Source organism: Bos taurus, chromosome 11 (genome assembly GCF_002263795.3).
Source record: "Bos taurus isolate L1 Dominette 01449 registration number 42190680 breed Hereford chromosome 11, ARS-UCD2.0, whole genome shotgun sequence".
Taxonomy (NCBI): domain Eukaryota; kingdom Metazoa; phylum Chordata; class Mammalia; order Artiodactyla; family Bovidae; genus Bos; species Bos taurus.
The window spans coordinates 98,128,968-98,149,274 of NC_037338.1; the positions used below are offsets into that span (position 1 = coordinate 98,128,968).

At 48.8% G+C, this 20,307-nt stretch overlaps 1 protein-coding gene and 1 long non-coding RNA gene across 4 annotated transcripts in view; one reads left to right on the forward strand and one right to left on the reverse strand.

Moving 5' to 3' along the window:
* Positions 1–18,465, forward strand: part of GARNL3 (GTPase activating Rap/RanGAP domain like 3) — a 166,656-nt gene extending 148,191 nt beyond the window's left edge. For 2 of the 3 annotated variants that reach the window (XM_005213214.5, XM_059891125.1), the window contains exons 24-30: positions 2,392–2,458; positions 7,996–8,103; positions 9,318–9,436; positions 11,805–11,943; positions 12,961–13,176; positions 14,630–14,756; positions 16,674–18,465. In XM_005213214.5, coding sequence (XP_005213271.2) covers positions 2,392–2,458; positions 7,996–8,103; positions 9,318–9,436; positions 11,805–11,943; positions 12,961–13,176; positions 14,630–14,756; positions 16,674–16,851 — 954 coding nt within the window. In that variant the 3' untranslated portion in view covers positions 16,852–18,465. 3 annotated transcript variants of the gene reach the window in all.
* LOC100847606 (uncharacterized) lies at positions 17,454–20,012 on the reverse strand. Its single transcript, XR_003037281.2, has 3 exons — positions 19,757–20,012; positions 19,539–19,648; positions 17,454–17,642 (listed from the first exon to the last, which is right to left on the reverse strand). It is a non-coding gene; the product is annotated as an uncharacterized lncRNA (long non-coding RNA).
* Between the last annotated feature and the right edge of the window lie 295 nt (positions 20,013–20,307).

Here is a 20,307-nt window from a genome sequence, read left to right on the forward strand (position 1 = left end):
CCCACGAGGGCTGGAAGCCGCTGGCTGACATCAGTGTTATCTAACTGACAAGTCTGGGGACACTGAGGAGGAAGTGATTCAAGTCAGAGTGCTGGGGACGGACAGGAGGGTTCCCTCCAAGGGCCCAAGGGCTGTTCCCTCCCGTGATACACCCCAGTGGTGCGGGTTCCAGAGCCAAGTCATGCCAGCAGCTGACATTTATGGAGCATTTACCGGGCCCTGTGTGACCTCCTGGAATCCTCAGCCCCCGTAGAGGCAGATGTTCCAGCCTCTCCCATTTTATCGATGAAGACCCTGAGGTTCCATGAGGTTAAAACCCCGACCACGTGCCCACTGCTCTCGGGTGGCAGGGCTGGCATTTCATTTACATGGTCATGCCTCTAGGTAGCATGCCTTCTGCTCCTGGTACTTGACAGGTCCTGATCCAGGGACTGAGGGGGTCACATGAGCAGAGCAAGGCCTCTGCTTCATGGAGCTGAGAGCCCAGCACGGAGGAGAGTGCCAGCAAGCAAGTGAATCTGAGACGGCAGTGCACGCCCTGCAGATAATTAAAACAGAGGCTGTGACACATAGCGGCAGAGGAAGTATTTGGCATTTGACTCCCAGGTCCTTCTGACCCTAGAATCAACACCCTTGGCCTCTAGGACTCACTGTCTCCCACCCCTACAGAGCCTCCGCAACTCATGGTTATGGTATGGGCTCCATTATGACTTATTTTATGTACTTGTAAGCTTTTCTGACATTTTGTTGAGGGGTGAAACCCTGTCCTTTCATTTCTGTGTGTTTAATGGAGACTCGTACAATGCCAGACTGTTCAGAGGAGAAGGCTGCGTTTGGGTGAGAGCAGTGAGGGCCAGCTGGGCAGAGAGCCTGGGGTGGGAAATGGGGAAGCCCAGAGGCTGGAAGGGGCTGAAGAGAGCCTAGCCAGACGGAGACACCGGAGGAGCCCGGAGGTGGGGCCGAGCCCGGAGGTGGGGCCGAGCCCGGAGGTGGGGCCGAGTCCGGAGGTGGGGCCCAGCCCGGGAGGCGGGGCCGAGCCCGGCGTGCAGCAGGGGTGAGATGAGGAAGAGGATGGTCTGAACTTGGGTGAGAAAGGGACCTCCTCCGAGACTTTGAGGGTAGCTCTGCTAAAAGAAAGGAGGAGGCTTGAAAGGAAACTGGTCATGTGAGACCTCCATGGAATGCTGATTATGTGTCAGGCCCTGTGCAACAATGTTTGCCTTGTTTCATGGAATTTTCATGACAATCCAGCAGTGTCAGGATTACTGTTATACCAGTTTACAGATGGAGACCTGGGGCCAGAGGACCGTTTACCACAAACCACAAGAGGCAGCAAGTGGTACTGGCAGCTGGGAGCTGCTGACCTGCTCCCGTCTGCTCCCCTACCCAGCCCCTTGAGTTCTTCTCAACCTACTGCATTTGAGAGAACAAAAGACTTAGGAACCTGGGCTGGAGCTCAGAATGTGTGCCTGAGGTTGTAGATTTAGAGATTTTGAGCAGAGTAAAATCTGAAGCTATCAAGCTGGGGCTTTTTCTAAATGAGAGAAGAGCCAAGAAATGGAAGAAGAATCTGAAGTAGGAGAGAAGCCAGAGGGAGGAGCTGTCCCCTGTCAGAGGTTGTGAAGATATGGATGGAGAGATGAGCCATGGTCAAAGGCCTTCAGTCTGGAGAGAAGGAAAACTTCTTGGAACTTAAGAGAGGGCAGCGTCCTTGGTGGTACAGAAGGCCAGACTACAGGGCTGAGAAGACAAGTGAGGCAGCGAAAGAAGAGGAGATTTTTAGAGGCTCTGAATTTTGATTGAAACTTGAGAACCATCTTCTCAAAAGCAGAAACCGAGGCTCACCAAAGCCACAGAGCTGGGGCTTCCAGCACCCTCTGCATCTTGTCAAGCCGCCTCCCAGGAAGTGAAAGAAGTAAAAAAGGGAGAAAAGAAGTGCAGACATGGTGGTCTGGAGATTCAGAGACTGTGTTTGAGGCAGGAGGCAGTGTGGCTGAAGTGCAAGGCTGTTGAGCTTGGAAAAGAACCAGGGACCTGGTGCAGGTCCTGGCTGGGGCACCTCCTCACTAAGGGACTAGCACGACTCACCTCTCTAAGCCTCGCTTTCCTCATCTGTAAAATGGATGGAATGCCATCTACTTTCCAGGGTTGATGTGGAAGTGAAAGGAATAACCCGCGAGAAAAGCTTGGTGGACTGGAGCCTGCTCTATAAATGGGAGGCCTGCCAATAGGGAGAGTTCTCCTCTATAGAGCTTCTTAAGGCTTTGAAAAGATGATGAGAATGTCCACACCATGGACTGCGGTCGTGCCTGAGTTTACAGAAACTTGAGAACATCTTTTCCTAGTGTCAGTGTCCAGCCTGCCCACTACCATTGCCCATTCTCATTGCAGGTTAATTTCGTTGCAGCTATTGATGTGTACGAAGACGGGGAAGCCGGTCTGCTCCTGTGTTACAACTGTAAGTAAGGGATGTGTTTTGATCGCCACTTGCTAAAATCCACTGTTGTTTTTTTCTTTCTGGACAATGTACAGGGACTTAGCTTTAGATTTATCTGTTGCATTGTTCCTGGATCCTTAACTGCACTCCAGGGAGCAGCTAAAAATTGCCTTCCCACCTGGATCTCCCAATACCCAGACCTCTCAGTGAGATGGTACAGCAGTTGCCTTGGGGTGTCTCTGGGACGTGGAAGTGATGGCAGGGGCTTCCATCTAGGGAACCCCTACCACGTGACTGGGCTGGGCTCCGTCAGCCCCAGGCACTGCTCACTGACTTCTCAGTTTCCGTTCAGTTCATTTCAGTCACTCAGTCATGTCCGACTCTTTTCGACCCCATGGACTGCAGCACGCCAGGCTTCCCTGTCCATCACCAACTCCCGGAGCTTACTCAGACTCATGTCCATCGAGTCAGTGATGTCATCCAACCATCTCATCCTCTGTTGTCCCCTTCTCCTCCTGCCTTCAATCTTTCCCAGCATCAGGGTCTTTTCTGGTGAGTCAGTTCTTCACATTAGGTGGCCAAAGGATTGGAGCTTCAGCTTCAGCATCAGTCCTTCCAATGAATATTCAAGACTGATTTCCTTTAGAACTGACTGGTTGGATCTCCTTGCAGTCCAGGGGACTCTCAAGAGTCTTCTCCAACACCACAGTTCAAAAGCATCAATTCTTCGGCGCTCAGCTTTATTTATAGTCCAACTCTCACATCCATAAGTGACTACTGGAAAAACCATAGCTTTGACTAGACGGACCTTTGTTGGCAAAGTAATGTCTCTGCTTTTTTTTTTTTTTTTAGATCCTCACCACACGCATGGGAGGTAGACAGTGGTACCCCCTCCCTGCCACTTAGTGGACGGATGGGGAACTCTCTGCTTTTTAATATGCTGTCTAGGTTGATCATAGCTTTTCTTCCAAGGAGCAAGCGTCTTTTAATTTCATGCTGCAGTCATCATTTCCAGTGATTTTGGACCTCCCCAAAAAAAACTAGTTTCTGTTACTGTCTGTCATCTGGAGATAAGGCACCTGAGTGGTGAACAGACTTTCTCAAGATTGTGTAGCTACAAATGGCAGAGCCCAGGTTCTCTTGACATTTGGGGCCCTCTTGACTCCAGTGCCCCGAAAGTTACTCTTCCCCTTTTTGCTATTTCTTAGATGTTACTGAAATCAGCTTCAGCCTGGCATGCCTGGCCTCAGCTGGATTAGTTTGGGTCAGGTGGCAGATGGGTTTCAGGCAGACCAAAGATATCAAATAGGACTTAAGGATTTGCAGTTTTTCAAAAGCTAATGTGATACCACAATAAAAAAGGATCTTTTTAAAGCTAAAGATAGTGAGGTATTTTCTTGGACCCAGGCTATGCAGTCTAACTAAATAAAACCTTTTTTTCAGCCTAGAATTGTATCAGTTTTGAGTGGTGATGCTGGTTATAGCACATGGGGCAGATACATTAATTAATTAATCTTTGATTAGTAAGAATTTTCCATAGAGAAATTTATTGGGTAAACTTCCTCTTTCAAAATTCGAGATTTATGGGGAATCAGCAAAGAACTTCACCAATGAATCACTCTTTTAGGATATTTCATCCACAGGTCTGTCAAAACCCTCCTCAAAACAGCAGGTCTTTATGGCCCATCTGATGAGAAGGGCCACACATAGGGTGACCGCAACAGGCCACGTGCTCCAGCGTGGATCCTCGCTGCCCAGCTGCTGGCGCTCGGAGGGCTGGGCCGCTGCAGCTGCTGCCACTCCCCGCCCCAGGTCTGCAGGGACGAGCAGAGTAGGAGCGCACCTGTGTGCGGTCACTTCTATAATATGTTAATCTCTTTAAAGTGTGGTCTTTTTACTTTATTGAAAAACCTATTTGAAAAACATATGGCTTTAAAAACTGATATAGATATTAATACTTCTTTCTTCCAGCTGCTCAACTGGGGGTGATGTTAGGTGGTAAAGAAAAACAGAAAGAGAGCAGGTTTTAGACTGTGAACGTGAGTCCCATAATGAAAGAGGGGCATGGAAACAATGTGGATGGCAAGCTCTGTACACAAAATTAGAAGCGGAGTCAGCAGGCAGTGCTGAGGTAGGGGGTGGGATTTGAGGGGGTGGTCCCACACTGGGCCTCTGGCTCCTGGAGCCCCTTAAAAGTTCCACCTCCTCGGGCTTTGATCACCTCCTGGCTACAGGCCCTGGTTTCATCTCAGGATGTGATCAGCATGTATCTGTTCTCACAGACCCACCGGCCATCAGAAGATGATCTCTGACCTCGGGTGGGTCAGGCCTTGGCAATCCCAGGGGGGTCCCCAAACCTGACTCAGTCTCCCCAGACCTCGCCACTTCCTTCCATTGCTTTGGGTCAGGCATCTGGCTTTCAGTTTCCATCTCTGTCTTTCTCTTGGCACGTTGGCAGGTACCTGGGGATCCAGGGAATGAGCTGGTTTCTCCCAGTGACCAGCTGACTTCTGTAATTCGTCCCCCACACAGTGCACACCCATCTGCTCATCTCAGTCCACGTTCTTGTCTTGGTCACTGACACCCACAGGAAAGGCCCTTTCTAGCCAGGAGCTGTGGAAGGAGATTGTTTTCCCCAAGTTTGAAGCTGAATTTTATAAGTCTGCTTCTTTCTAAAATATAACTTCCAGAAACCCAGAGTTTTCTATACATAAATTTTTCTCTCAGATAAGTTAAAAACGTTTGTACGTGCCGAAAGGGACTTTTCTTCAGAGAAATTTGTTTTAAAACTAAAATCTACATACTGTTCTTCACCAGCTGGATGGGGAAGGTCAAAGTAGGGAAGATCATAGACTGAGCTGCTTCCAGGGCAGTGACTTTCTTAGACTCCTGTCCCCCTCATCCCCATTCAGGGCCCATTTAACTACAAGGGACGGCCCTCTCTGTGCCAGGCCGTGTCAGGCTCTGGAGACACAACAGTGGAAGGCACTGCCAGGGATGCAGTGAGCTCACCCTTCTGGGGCCAGCCACGCATGGGTGCCTGTGCATGGGTGTGAACGGGCTGCAAGCTCTGGAGTTCAAGAAACACTCTTTGCTTCTTTTTTGAATTAGAGACCTGCTGGTCTGAGACCACCAGCTCTCGTCACTGGGAGGGAGACCCCTCTGCTTCCCTGGGGCGGATCCCATTGGAAAAGGGGGAGACAGGACCTCTGGACTGCAGTCCAGTCACCTCCTCCAGGCCTGCGTGACCCCCTCTGAGGCAGGCAGGGGCTGGGACAAAAGCCTGATTGCACAGGTCAGGAGAGCTTGGGAAAGAGGAAGTGGAGCTGGGGAGTCCAGACAAGCCTTTCAAAGAATTTTGCTTTAAGGGAAAAGAATAAGGAAGGTTGCAGCAGCTAGAGGAGGAAGAAAGGGCAAAGGGTTTTGTTTTTTAAAACGTTGAATAAACAGCATGCCTAAGCCTGTTGGGAAAGATCCGCTGGAGAAGGGAAAATAAGACAGAGGGGAGAGGGGTGAGCCGACCTCGCACAGCAGGTCGAAGGCGCTGCTTGGAGACCTGGGCGTCCTTTGTGGGCACTTGTTTTCTCAGGAGCAAGGTCTTTGAGAGTGAGGTTTCTTTTCCTCCCCTAGTGAGTCCACTGTAGCAAAACCAAAAACTGACGCTGATAAGAATTTCTGTCCTAATAACTCACTCTGTTAGAAGAACTATGATAAAACAGCATAAGGAAACTGCTTTACAAGGCACAGGGGTCTCATCAAAAGAGCCCCTGAGCCCTGCTGCTGCTGCTGCTAAGTTGCTTCAGTCGTATCTGACTCTGTGCGACCCCATAGACGGCAGCCCACCAGGCTCCCCAGTCCCTGGGATTCTTCAGGCAAGAACACTGGAGTGGGTTGCCATTTCCTTCTCCAGTGCATGAAAGTGAAAAGTGAAAGTGAAGTCGCTCAGTCGTGTCTGACTGCTAGCGACCCCATGGACTGCAGCCTACCAGGCTCCTCCGTCCATGGGATTTTCCAGGCAAGAGTACTGGAGTGGGGTGCCATTGCCTCCTCCACCTGAGCCCTGCAGGATGCTCCAAAAGGGATAGACAGGCAGGGCTTCAGATGGCCGCGGCCACCGCCCCAGCCTGGCCCCACACTGAAGGCCTCCGCAGCAGCTCTGGCTCTGTGACCTCTCCCCTCTCACAGAGGGGCCACAGCTGTTAATTCTGACACTAGGAACAGGGAGAGACTGCTTCATGGGCCTGAAGTTTCTCATTAGGGTGATGAAAATGTTATCAAATCAGATTGTGGTGATGTTATTCAACTCTATAAACAGACTACAGTTCATTGACTTGAATGCTTAAAATGGATGAATTTATGGTATATAAATTATATCTCAGTAAAGCTGTTTTTAAAAATAATTGAAAAACTAGTTTGCATGGCTAAAATGTGGCAGGCTTTTGGAATAAAGGGGGCCTTTGTTTTTCCGTTTGTGTGGATGTGAGAGTTGGACCATAAAAAAAGCTGAGAGCCAAAGAATTGATGCTTTTGAACTGTGGTGTTGGAGAAGACTCTTGAGAGTCCCTTGAACTGCAGGGAGATCCAACCAGTCTATCCTAAAGGAAATCAGTCCTGAATATTCATTGGAAGGACTGATGCTGAAGCTGAAGCTCCAATCCTTTGGCCGCCTGGTTCGACAAACTGACTCATTTGAAAAGACTCTGATGCTGGGAAAGATTGAAGGCAAGAGGAGAAGGGGATGACAGAGGATGAGATGGTTGGATGGCATCACTGACTGGATGGACATTTGTTTGAGCAAGCTCTAGGAGTTGGTGATGGACAGGGAGGCCTGGCATGCTGCAGCCCATGGGATCACAAAGAGTTGGACACGACTGAGCGACTGAACTGAACTGGTTTCTTGGTGAACTTTTTCACTCTACAAGGGTCTGAACCACCTGGACTTGTGTTTAGAGCTCAGAGCAGGCCAAGAACCTGATAATTGAATTACCCTGGCCTTACTCTAATGCTGGCATACAGGCATATGGCTTCAAGTTTTCATTATAAAATGTTTCTGGGAGTGTATGAGTCCCACCACATCTGTCCTGCTGATTGAGGTTTGGGGAATGATCCCCTGTAGGAGAGCTTCCTCCATCCAGGGGTGCCATCAAGTGCCCCTTCTTGTCTGCAAACCAACCAGTACTGTCCCCCATGCAGGACTTGTGAGGCCGTGGACAAGCTACTTTACCGCCCCTTGCCTTGATTCTCTCATCTGCAAAATGAGCATAATAACAGCATCTACTTCATAAGTTCGTACAGGTTAAATGGGAAAATGTTTTAAAGCTCGGCACCTGGCACATAGTAAATTCTCCCAAAATGGAAGCTATGACATGTGGCAGAAATATTACTCTGGCTCTGACTGCCTCCTGCCCCTGAGAATCTGGCAGCATGGCAGTGGTTGTGCTGGCTTTCAGAAAGAACAGGTAGATAGGATGCTCTTCTTGTGGCCTGTGTCTCATTTATCTGATTAGTTGCCTGAGTGTCGTCTCTAACAAAAATAAGTCGCTGTTGTTTCGTTGCAGACAGTTGCATCTACAAAAAGGTTTGCCCATTTAATGGTGGCTCTTTTTTGGTTCAACCCTCTGCGTCAGATTTCCAGTTCTGTTGGAACCAGGCTCCCTGTGCGATTGGTAAGGAAACCTTTTGTCATCCTGGTCTTCCCCCAGAAAGACTCATCTGAACTGTTCCATCCTATGTGAGCGCTGGCTTACCACTAGATTTTCTATGAATTCTCTGAGTATAATGAGTGTAAACAGTCTTCTTCTTCTGTAACTGTTTTTCATTTTGCTCCCCTTCGGGGACTATTGTCTCTCATTGTTCCTCCCAGGTCTCCTCAGTGCCTGAGGATGTGAGCCTTTGCGAGCAATTAAATATCAGTTTTCAGTACTTGGGTATCTTGCAGTACCCTTTCATTTCTGGGCCTCACTTTCTGACTTCTAAAATATGAGAATTTAGAAAGATTCCATCCTTGAACCTCTGACTGACTTGGGAGAGAAGCATAATGCACTCAAGCAGCCTTCTTATACATTCTGCTTGAAAGTCTAGAGTCACAGAAACCCTGGTACTTGACCTGCCACTGAAATGTCAGGACATGCGTGGTGGTGCTTCGTTTCTGTGGTTCAGGATCCACAGCTGGACAATCTGCCTGGCGAGAGTCAGATCAGAGCCACATATATTAACATTATTGTCCTCAAAGTAGAAGCATTTGTTGATAGGTAAACATGATAGAGTTTTAACTGAAGAGCAGAGGGGTGGAGCCAGGTACTGGGAGGACTGGGTTGGCTCGGGTGCAGATTAGTTATGGTAAGACAGAGAGGGGAGGGTTAGAAATGGGTCTCAGGTCTGAGCCACAGCACTGGGGACCCACTGGACAGATCAAGGCTAGAGGCGTGGGAGCAGTAGGAAGAGTCACAGATGAAACCAGGCGAGCAGGAACAAGACGCAGCCCCCGCCCAGACACACACAGGAGGAGCGTAGGGGAGGGTGACTCAGGGACAGGGAATGAAGGAGTAAAGGCCAGGTTCCTGGACAGAAGGCACGTGGGTAGAGGGCATGTCTGGACCACAGAGGGAAGGTCCTGGGGACCCGGATGGGCAGTGTGCCCAGAAGATGAGGTGGGGAACTGCAGTGGGGGAAGCCGGGACAGTGCACTCCTCCACGGGCAGGTGCTCAGTGGCTGAGGGAGGCTCTCCTAGAACAAGGGGACACGCGCCCCCGAAGGAACAGACACAGCGGAGGAAGGGGAGAGCTGGGCGCCGCCAGAGAAGCGAGCTGGGTGTGAGAGGGCCCCGGCAGCTCCCCAGCCGCAGCCCAGGCTGGGCGCTGACACCCCGCTGCCTTGCAGTCTGTGCGTTCCCCTACCTGCTGGCCTTCACCACCGACTCCATGGAGATCCGCCTGGTGGTGAACGGGAACCTGGTCCACACGGCCGTCGTGCCTCAGCTACAGCTCGTGGCCTCCAGGGTGAGTAGAGCTGGGGTTTATTTCTGTCTGAGGGGCTTCGGGTGCCCCCAGCACCACGAGGTCTCAGGCAGGTGAGGACACATTTGGGGCGAGACTGATGATGACAGCACCATATGTGTGTTGAGATGAGAAAGCTGGAAACAGTCCTGGGTTGAGTTTTCCTATGTGGGTTCAAAGCACCTTGGGCTGCAAAACACCCCTCCTTAGCGCTCAGAGTCATCGCTGCTGGTGGTAGCAGGGGGAGCAGTGCTCAGCCAAAAACGGAAATCCTCCATGTGAGCCTGGGTTGCTGGTCACAGAAGGACAGTCCGAGGCTAGAACAGTTAAGAGCTTGAGGTAGTGCTTTCTTCCTTTGCTGCTGTCTGTCTTCAATTTGAACTTGTGTCCCGTATACATGACTGACAGACGGATTCATGCCTAGTGACAATGTGAGCAAAACCGAGGGATGCAGGAACAAAGATCTTCCCAGGTGTCTTCTACCGCAGGCGCATAACCCACTGGGTCTTGTTCTGGTTCCCTCCTCTGGGTCACCCCACACCCTCTCCGTGGCCTTGCCAGGCCAGCTGGTGCTCCATCCTAACGGGCATCACATTTGGTGGTGGGAGGCTGCATACTCCCCACCCCCACACTGACAGTTCTGTGAGGACAGACCCTAGCATCTTCTGCACTAACGTAGTGCCAGTAGAGTGCTGGTAAGTGTGCAACCACTAATCTTTGGAAAACGGGTATGCATGTATACACACACTCATATATATGTATGGACATCAGTTGATTATAAGTTTTACTAGTAATATCGTGTATTAACACCTATATATGGAACCTAGAAAAATGGCACCAATGAACCTATTCGCAGGGCAGGAGTAGGGCAGACATAGAGAACAGCCTTGTGCACACAGCGGAGAAAGGTGAGGGCCGGATGAAGTCAGAGAGCCGCACTGACATGGATACGTTACCGTGTGAGACACAGCGAGCTAGTGGGAAGGTGCCGTATAACACAGCGAGCTCAGCCTGGTGCTCTGCGACGACCTGGAAGGTGGGATGGGGGAGGGTGGGAGGAAGGCTCGAGAAGGAGGGGCCGCGTGTGTGCCTGTGGCCGATTCACATTGTTGTACAGCAGAAACCAACACAACATTGTAGAGCAAGCCTCTGATTAAAATGTTTTAAAATTTAAATTTTACTGATTATAAAAACATAAATAGCTTACAATTTATAACTAAAAATAAAATATACAATGCTTTTTATCTCAAAGTCCTTTTAGCCAATTGGCTCTCATAAAACACTTTTGTTTTCACTAAGAAGAAGCAAGAATTAGTCACTCAGTCATGTCCCACTCTTAATTTTCACTGATTTTCCTTTATCTATAGCCAACCCCTGGCTGCAGTTCAACCACAATTTTACAGCTGGAATTATATCTCAACCCGTTCATTCTTTTTCCAAGTTTTTGTCATTAAATCTGACATGTGATCTATTAAACTATTTTTCACCCTCATACAAGTCATTAAACTAAAACTTCTTTCAATTTCAGCACTGGACAACATACTGTTAATTTTAATCTTCATTATTAATGTTTTCTCCATCACTTGAAGTCCATACCATCAACAAAACAACAAATCAACCTCTGGTTTATAGCATTTGCCGATTTCCACAGTGTAAATAGTCCCACCATGATTGATCTCAAGCTTCCCGTGTGACACCTCAGCACATGCATTAGGAGCCACTACTACACAATCTCCCCCCCAACACACATACACACAGACACTGTATAAATTACCTCAAGAGTATGGAGAATTGTCAGTGTAGTAAAATAATGAGGAATGGTTGAATTTTGACATTTAGTTCCTTTGTTCTTTTAACACAATTTAAGTTGAATAATGGCCATGTTTACCAGCCAGCTTGCAAGACCCCTGAAACTCAGTGCCCTGAGTCCACAGGAGCCGCCCACCACCAGCCACACACCAGCGCCATTGCCCCAGAGCTGACCCATCGCGGGTGGGCTTGAGTATTTACTGAATCGTGAGTGAGGACCCATGTCCCCACCGGGGACATAGACATAACTAGATTCCAAACCTTCCCCAGTTCTAACCTCTGGTGCCCAAGCTCCCTTTCAGGGAAGTGTATTGTGTCTGTATTTGTGGAAGGCGTGTGGGAAATTGACTATTTTCTATTTTGTGTCAACAAGTAGATAAGAAGGGAGAACTGAGCCCTCAGGAGCCTTCTGAGCCCAGAGCTGGCAGCCACCTCCCTGGCTCCTTCCTGCACCGAAGACCCCGTGGGACAGCTGGGGGTCTGTGCAGTGATGACAGGAGGGCCGGTGGGTGCAGGGCCCTTAAAACTACACACCTCAGAAACGCCTTCTCTTTCTTTCCAGTCGGATATCTACTTCACAGCAACTGCATCAGCGAACGAGGTCTCATCCGGAGGCAGCTCCAAGGGGGCCAGTGCCCACAATTCTCCTCAGACACCCCCAAGCCGAGATACTCCAGTGTTTCCTTCTTCCCTGGGGGAAGGTGAAGTCTAGTTTTTACTGTCTTATGATAGACATTTTTGATCCGTTCTGATTTCTCTGAAAGGTGAAAGTGTTAGTAGCTTAGTCATGTCCAACTCTTTGCAACCCCATAGGCCATAGCCTGCCAGGCTTCTCTGTCCATGGAATTCTCCAAGCAAGAATATTGGAGTGGGTTGCCATTCCTGTCTTCAGGGAATCTTCCTGACCCAGGGATTGAACCCAAGTCTCCTACATTGCAGGCAGATTCTTTGCTGTCTGAGCCACCAGGGAAGCCCCTGTAGTTCATTGTCAAATACTGACATGTGATTACTGTTGAAGGAAACAAACAGTGATTACTGTTTGAAGCCACAAAAAAACTTGCAGTGTGGTTGCATTCTTAAGAAACCTTGTGATAATCCCCACCCCCAAACAATTCCCATTAGGAAAACACTTGTTTCAAAGGGGAGAAGGAAGTTGAGGGTTAGAGAGACTGCAGTTGGCCCCAGCAAGTTATCCTCCCTTCAGGAATGTTAAGGATATAATAGAATTTCATAGCTAAAAGGATATCATCATAAAACCCACACATTACTCAGCACCCAGCTTTCACTCCGTCTGGCTTCGCCCTTGAACCCCACAAACCTTTGCTGTGGTTACTGCCTCACGCTTTTCCTAACTTCTCACCACATGAGTCGTCCTTATGGCTCGCTGCCAGGAGAGCTCAGAGCTCCCGAGCAGGACAGCTGTGCCTTTCTTGCCACCTCCTTTCTCCTGCCCACGCATAACCAGGAGTGGGTGTGTTTTGTCCCGTTCACCCATGAACAGGATGCCGTTAGAGGACAGAGCCAGCGAGTGCCACCACTTTATTGCCCCTAATGAAACTTGGCGGGGCGGGGGCGGGGGGGGGGGGGGGCGTCAGCCTGTGACATAAATTCTTCTTTCATGCTAATGCTAATTATGTTGAGGAACCAGGAAATATTCTCTCATGAATAACATGAGCTCTTCTTAAAGTCCTAATGTTCTTTTTGAACACTTATTTCAGGTGAAATTCAGTCCAAAAATCTGTACAAGATTCCACTCAGAAACCTGGTGGGCAGAAGCATCGAGCGGCCTCTGAAATCGCCCTTAGTCTCCAAGGTCATCACCCCACCCACCTCCATCGGCATTGGCATCGCGGCCATTCCTGTCACTCACTCCTTGTCCCTGTCCCGCATGGAGATCAAAGAAATAGCAAGCAGGACCCGCAGGGAGCTGCTGGGTAATGGCTGTCCATTCTCGTGTTTGTGATGTTTGTAAAGATACCCGCTGATTTTATCTGCGCATATTGGTTGTGCTTAGTCATGTCTGACTTTTTGTGACTCCATGGACTGTAGCCCACCAGGCTCTTGTGTCCATGGAATTTTCCAGGTAAAAATACTGGAGCAGGCTGCCGTTTCCTCCCCCAGGGGACCATCCCAACCCAGGGGTTAAACCTGCGTCTCCTGCATTGGCAGGGGGGATTCTTTACCACTGTGCCTCTTGGGAAGCCCATTTATGGATATTAATTATCCTCAAATGCAAAGAGCCCTATCATAAGGGATTTATAAAGAAATTATAAACTTGCACCCACACCAAGGAATACTGTACAGTCTGCCCAACAATGATGTGTCAATCTAGACTTATTGGTATAGAAAGTGTGCAAACCATATGAAGGGCAGGTGGGGAGGCAGTTTGTAAAACAGTCTGTCTAGTCTGATAACAGTTCTTTAAATATAAGTAATCTAAATAGGTATAATCCTAGAAAAGTGTCTAGAAGGGCTTACAGCCTGCAGCTCTCAGATAACATTTCATACTTATATATCCAAAATGTAAATCTGTCTGGGATTTTCTGCATATTTTTGTTCCCTTTTTTGCATATTTGTGGTGCAGTTCAGTCATCCCCTCTCGAAGCCCCTGGGCCAGGAGGCAGGTCTGTGGGGATGGGAGCAATGTCAGGTCCCTGCTATGCCCTCCTGTCAGTTCACAGGTGAGAGACCAGACCAGAGACATAAAGAGCACCATGATAATCGTGAAGAGGCTAGACTGTTGTAAAGGTTTTTGTTCAGAGTTGTGAAAACAAAATGAGGAAAAATGGAGGCATTATGGCAAAACAGTAAGAACTGGTTTAAAACTTGAATTGGCATCTGCATGGTGTAAAACTATGAGGACACACACCTGTCCTCTGGCCAAGTCTCCTGACCAGCTGGAGAAGGGGATTCAGATCCCCTGACAGGGCAACCTTGACACTGGCAAAATCGGTTGGCTCTTGAAGTTGGTCCCTTTCACTGAGCTTTTCAAATGTATGTATTGCTAATTTTAACCCATTATTCCCTAAGAAAGCTTGATCTTGCCAACTATTGTTGTATAAACCACTGTGCTTTTCAGAAATTGGACCTCTGAGTTGGCGAATTACAATTTCCAGTGGTAGGACTGTAGATTTTCTTTCCTTCATTAAACTCTTCTGAGTCATTTTTTCCCAATACATATATTCGTTCTAATCAGAAACAAAAGACCTTTTACCAACAAGACAATGAGAAAATCAATTATTTAAAAGTACAGACTTTTATCATCATTCTTCCTGCCTCCATCCCCGTAATGTACCAATACCCAACCAGGAGAAAAAGGGCATTTCCTGTCTCTTGGCAGTCTGATGGTAATGACCCTCTGACCTGTGATTCTCCCCTCCCATCCAGGCCTCTCTGATGACGGTGGATCCAGGTCAGAAGGAGCACCAAAGCCCAAGTCAAAGGCCCGGAAGCGGCTGGAAGAAAACCAAGGAGGCCCCAGGCCAGGGACGGTGCGGTCCACTAGCAGTGACAGGTAAAGAGGGACGTGGCCCCTGCTCAGGGTGGTGGCCCCTCAAGTCATGGGACAGCCACAAGGCCCCTTCTGCTGGGTGACGGTGCGTGGGCCAGCCCCTTGGGCCAGCTGCAGCAGAGGCTCAGCGGCCATATCCTCTCTGAGGACCCCCAGAGAGCACAGCCTGCCAGGAAGGGGCCCAGGCAAAGGGGCAACCTCACTAGCAACCCAACAAATGCACACTGAAATACAGAGACGTCTTTTGCTCACCAAATTGACAGAGACTTTTTTAAAACAAAGTGCTCTCCAGTACTTCTGGTGGATCCTTTCTGGATGGCCATTCAGTATCACACATCTATGAATATTTGTTGAATCCCACTGATTTGTCCCCTGAGGTTCTCTGTGTCCCTCATAAAACACCTTGCCTGCTTCTCTGTGGAGGCCAAGGGGGCATGTGTTCAGGTTCCATTCATTCAGGCAACACAAATTCTTAGAGCACCTGGCACTGAGCTGGGGACATGGAGCTGAACTTCAGGGGCTCATGGGCTGGTGGGGAAGGCCAACCTTCCCCAGAATTATAGAGAATTATACCATTCCAGGGCAGCAGGTGATACAGAAGAATGAGGTGTGCCATTCATTCCACGCCTGGGGTAGAGGGGTCCCAAACATCAGGAAAGGCTGAGCCAAATCTCATAAATCAAGCAACCATTAGCCTGGCCCAGAGAGGAAGGCACTCACTCAGGCTTTAATCCAACACTTTCACTGAGCTCCTACCGTGTGACCAGGCCCCTACCCTCATGGACTTTACATTTTAGTGTGGAGAAACAGACAATAAACCTGTGAACAAGTAAGCAATTTCTATCACTTCCTTTCGTGACCAGCACTGCAAGGAAGTTTAAAACAAAGTGATGGGGGTGGGGTGGATAGAAGGTCTACTTGAGGTGGGGGCTGGGAGTCAAGGAAGGCTTCTTGGAGGAAGTGGCATGGAGCTGAGCTCTGAATGAGAAGGAGCTGGGGGAACAGCCCTTCTGGTAGCTGAACCAGCAGGGGCAAAAGCCCTGAAGAGAGAGAGAAGGAAGTAAGTGGGTCAGCTTGGCACAGATAAGGAGGTGAGGTCAAGAACAACCAGAGGCTGGACCTCGGGCTTTTACAAGGCTACATGAGTCCTTGGTGAACGGAGGAACTCCCTGAATCAAAACCTGGTCAAACTGGTTTTGCAGGTGTTGAGAGTGTGAGCATCCTGAGTGCAGGAGAAAATAGAGGGCAATGATGGGCTGGGAGGAGGCCAGAGGGGTCAGCAGGGTGGGGCCTGTGGGCCTGTGGACAGGTGTTTCAGCCTTGTCCTCAGGCCATGGGGAGCCAGGGGAGGGTTTATCCCAATTTGCCTCACAAACACATATGTGTCACCACTGACCTTTCTTTTTTCCCATTTTTTTTTCTTTTTTCTAATGGTGATAATATAAAACATACTATTTTAACCACATTTAACTGTACAGTTCAGCAGCACCAAGTACATTCACATTGTTGTGCAACTTCCACCACCATCCGTCTCCTGAATGTTTCACGTTCCTAAACTGCAACTCTGTCCCCATTAACCACTAATTCCCCATCTGCCCACCCCATAGCCCTACCCCAGCCCCTGGCATCTACCAATGTACAATACCAATGGCATCTACTTTCTGACTCCATGAATTTGACTATTCTAGGTATCTCATATAAGTGGCCTTTAAAACCCGTAACAACCCAGGAGATCGGACAGTCTGCCTGCAGAACACAAGCTCTGTTGGGGCGGGCATCACCCACCTGCATGTGCCCACCTCTCCCTCACAATGGTGGGGGGTGGGAAAGACAGGCTTTCGCATTTAGGGGAGGAGGAAACAGAGTAGCCAGCTCAGTGGTGCACCCCAGGATCTGTTCACTGTGACTTTTCTCCTCTAGGATCACATCGAGCTCCCTAGAAAGTCCTTCCACTTCCGAAGCCAATCCCAATGGGCGTTACCAGTCGACCAGCTCCGACCCAGACCCTGTGGCCGAGCAAGAAGGCAGCCCTGTCTGGGGCAGCTGCCCCTTTCAGCTCACCGCTTTCTCGGATGAAGACATGATTGACTTGAAGTAAACAGAGTCCCAATCGAGTTTGCCATGTTTAATTTTCTTACAGAGGTTTATACTCTTTAGCCAGTTCTGACATCATTTCTCAACAAAATGTGGCTTTTAGCCTGTCCATGATCTATTGGACCAAACCTTCTGCACCCTTGGCCTGTTTGGGTCACTCTCCAATGTCCGGTGCCATCTTTCTTGACCTTTATTTCTTTCTGTTCAGGAACCATCAGTTCCCTTGTAATAAAGTGGTAGATTTCATTGAGGTTTTAGATTGAAACTTTGAATAAATCAAAAATATTCATTCTTATTTACTGCAACCTTCTCTTATATTTTATATACTTAGATGGAAAAGTTATTTTTTCATTACAGTTTTGTTTTGTCACATAATTTGTTTCTTTTATTGAGATAAAGAAAAGCCATTGCTTTAAAAATGTATTATAAATAAGTTTTCTTTCTGCACCTCTGGCCCCTATTGCTGTTTCAGTTCACTGTGATTGGAACCAGCTGCATTCCTGCCTATAGACTTTTGAGAAAAGCTGAATTTTTAGATCTTAGAAACTCCTGCTTCTTTCTCCTTGTGTCTCACAAAAAAAAAAAAAAATAAGGTATAGGAGCCTGTTAAGAGTCTCAAGATTTTGTTTTGTTTTATTGTTACTGTGAAATCATACAACCTAGAAACAGTTACACTTCATCCTCAAAATTATCATTCTCAAATTCCCTCCTCTTGTTCTGGTCTGCTTTGCTCTCTCACATGAATCAAATGAGTAGCCTTCCTCTTATCATGTATCCACCTTCTGTTGCTCCATCCTCAAAGAGAGAAGAAAATGTGAGTTTGGCCAAGTTTGAAGGAAACAGTGAGATATCAGTCTCTAGCCAGGGGAGATCAAAGGAGGAAAACTGAGTTTCACTGACAATTGTAAACTTTTTAATCTGTGTAAAGAAGATAACTTACTTTTGGCTTTAGTCTAACAGATTCCATTTTATTATATCTTGTCTTGCCTATATTACCCATCAAAAGAAACGAGGTCGTTTCCCCAGTTGAAGTGGCTCTGAGGAGTTCTTCTGCAGGTCTTCTCGCTTACTGCAGAGGTCTGTGCTGGACATGACTCCATCCGATAGATCTCAGACCCTACCTCCTTGTGGGCCTTGCATACTGTGGGGAGAGCTCTCCTCTCCACCTGTGGCTCAGAGAGTCCCACATGATACATCTGAGCTGAAGGCTGCCTGGTCCCCTTCAGCAGAAGGCAGGAGGTCAGAGTGCTAAAGACAGTGCCTCTTCAGTGTACCCAGGTGGGTCCATAACCAAAGGAGCCTCCTCACAGTCTTTGCAGCGTCAGTGCTCCTGTTCTTTTGTGTTTTGTTATGCCCTTTTCATATAAGAGGGGAAAACGCAAGATCAACTACATGCTGTATCTTGACCTCACCCAAAGCTTTATGGATTGGGTTTTACTATGTTTGCTTTTCAAATAAGGAAACTGAGATTCAAAAGGGGGTAGTGATTTGAACCTGTGAGTGCTCTGACCCCAGAACTGTGCCCTGTCCCCTGTCCACCCTACAGAGCCAGGCTGAGTGCCTTGTGTCAGCTGGATCTGGCTGGTGTTTTTTGTGTTAAAATAATTTGTAAGCCTCATGAGCTTGTATGTGTGTTTTTCCTGTCATCTTTTTCTTTCCCCTGAAGTTTCTTGCTTCTCAGCCTGGAATTGAAAAACCAAGGGCTATTTAGACCATTCTTCCAAAGATACTGGCAGCATCAGAGCCACCCCATGATTTGCAAGAGTCACAGATCTGAGGAGTGGATGTAGAATGGGCAAGGGGTGGGCACTACTAAACAGTTTGATGGACTTAGCTTATAAAAGGAAGGCGGGAGTCTGCTCTGGCAGCAATGTCTGCTTACAAAGGCCAAGTGAATGCTGCACACTCATGGGGAGGGAGATGACCAGCCAGAGGGCAGGAGCAGGTTTGCAACGGTTCATGGCTTGGCGGCCACTCCAGTAGTCTTGCCTGAAGAATCCCATGGACAGAGGAGTCTGGCGGGCTACAGTCCGTGGGGTTGGAAAGAGTTGGACACAACTGAAGCGACTTAGTGCACACGCATGGCTTGGAGGGCTGACTGGCCTTAGCTAGGCTCACTGGATCACCATGTCTACAGAAGCCTCTCTGCATACCCCTCAGGCTGAACTGCCAAGTAAACTGTCTAGCAGCAGCAGTTTGCCCTTGGAATCTGAAGCATCCATCCCCTCTGCAAACATCCAGTACCCACTGTCTGGAGCAGAAGATCATGTCCATTGGGGAAGGGAGAGAAGTAGACAGGTGAATCACAAGCAATGATTAGCGCTGTAATAAGAATTTACGATTGGAGCACAAGACACCGAGGAAGAACCGAGGGATGGTTGCCTATGTCTTGAAAGATAATACAATCTGGTGACTGCACTAATTATACTGCCTAATATTTGAGTTATCTGGAATGTACTTGGTCTTTTCACTTTGCCCCTACAACAAACCCTCCTGCAATGATAGATACTATCATTTCCACTTAGAGAAGAAGAGAAAGAGGCCCAGAGAGGGATTAGAAGCTAAGCCTGTTACTCTCTTAGTCCTGGTTCTTGACAGAATTACACAGCACTCCACCGCAGCTGCCTGCACCCAGGGAATGTGGCATACAAATCGCGACGTTCTACAGCGCCCTGACTTCTTCATACTCACCTCCACCAATGACCAGGGTGCACACACGTAGAGAGACGCTATTAACATCCGCAGGGGACTCAAAATTGGGAGGTGTAGTATTAAGATGAAGATTCCAAAGTCAGGATTACCTGTGAAGTGAGCGGAATTTAACAGAGACCATGGGGCTCACCATTTAGGCCCAGATCAGTCACAGCTATGCGGCATGGGGGACCCCGCCCAACACGGGTTCTCAGTACCCGAAGGTCGTGGTCGTCATCGGTCTGTGGCTCCGTAGCAGTCAGCAACCTTGGCTCTCCCGCCCTCACTCCAAGTCTTAACAAGCACAAGAGTTGGGCTGCGGCGCCCAGGACCACGCCTCCCAAAACACAGCTGATCCGAGAACAGACCAGCCCATAACCGGTGTTTGGAGACCTTCCACCCTGCGGCTCTCTGTGGGCAGAGCTGCCCACGCCTCAGAGCAGAGGTTAACGCTGAGCAGTTACTGCAGACCCTAACCAGGGAGGTCAGCGGCGCTGCGCAAAGAGAGGGAGGGCAGTCCCGGACGCCACCCACGTGCCCAGCCTCCGTTCGGCTTCCTAGCTGCATTGGTGGAAGCTAGATTAAGAGGCGGTTCCCGGCGCAAATGTAATCCCCACCCTCCACTCTCATTGGCCAGCGTGGGTCGCGGTTTCTTAGATGACCCCGCCTTCGAGCTCGCGTCACCCTCCTATTGGGTGGCTGTGTGAGCCCCCGCCATATACAAGCTCCTCCCCTGCCTATACATTGGATGGCCGTCCTGGGGACGGTT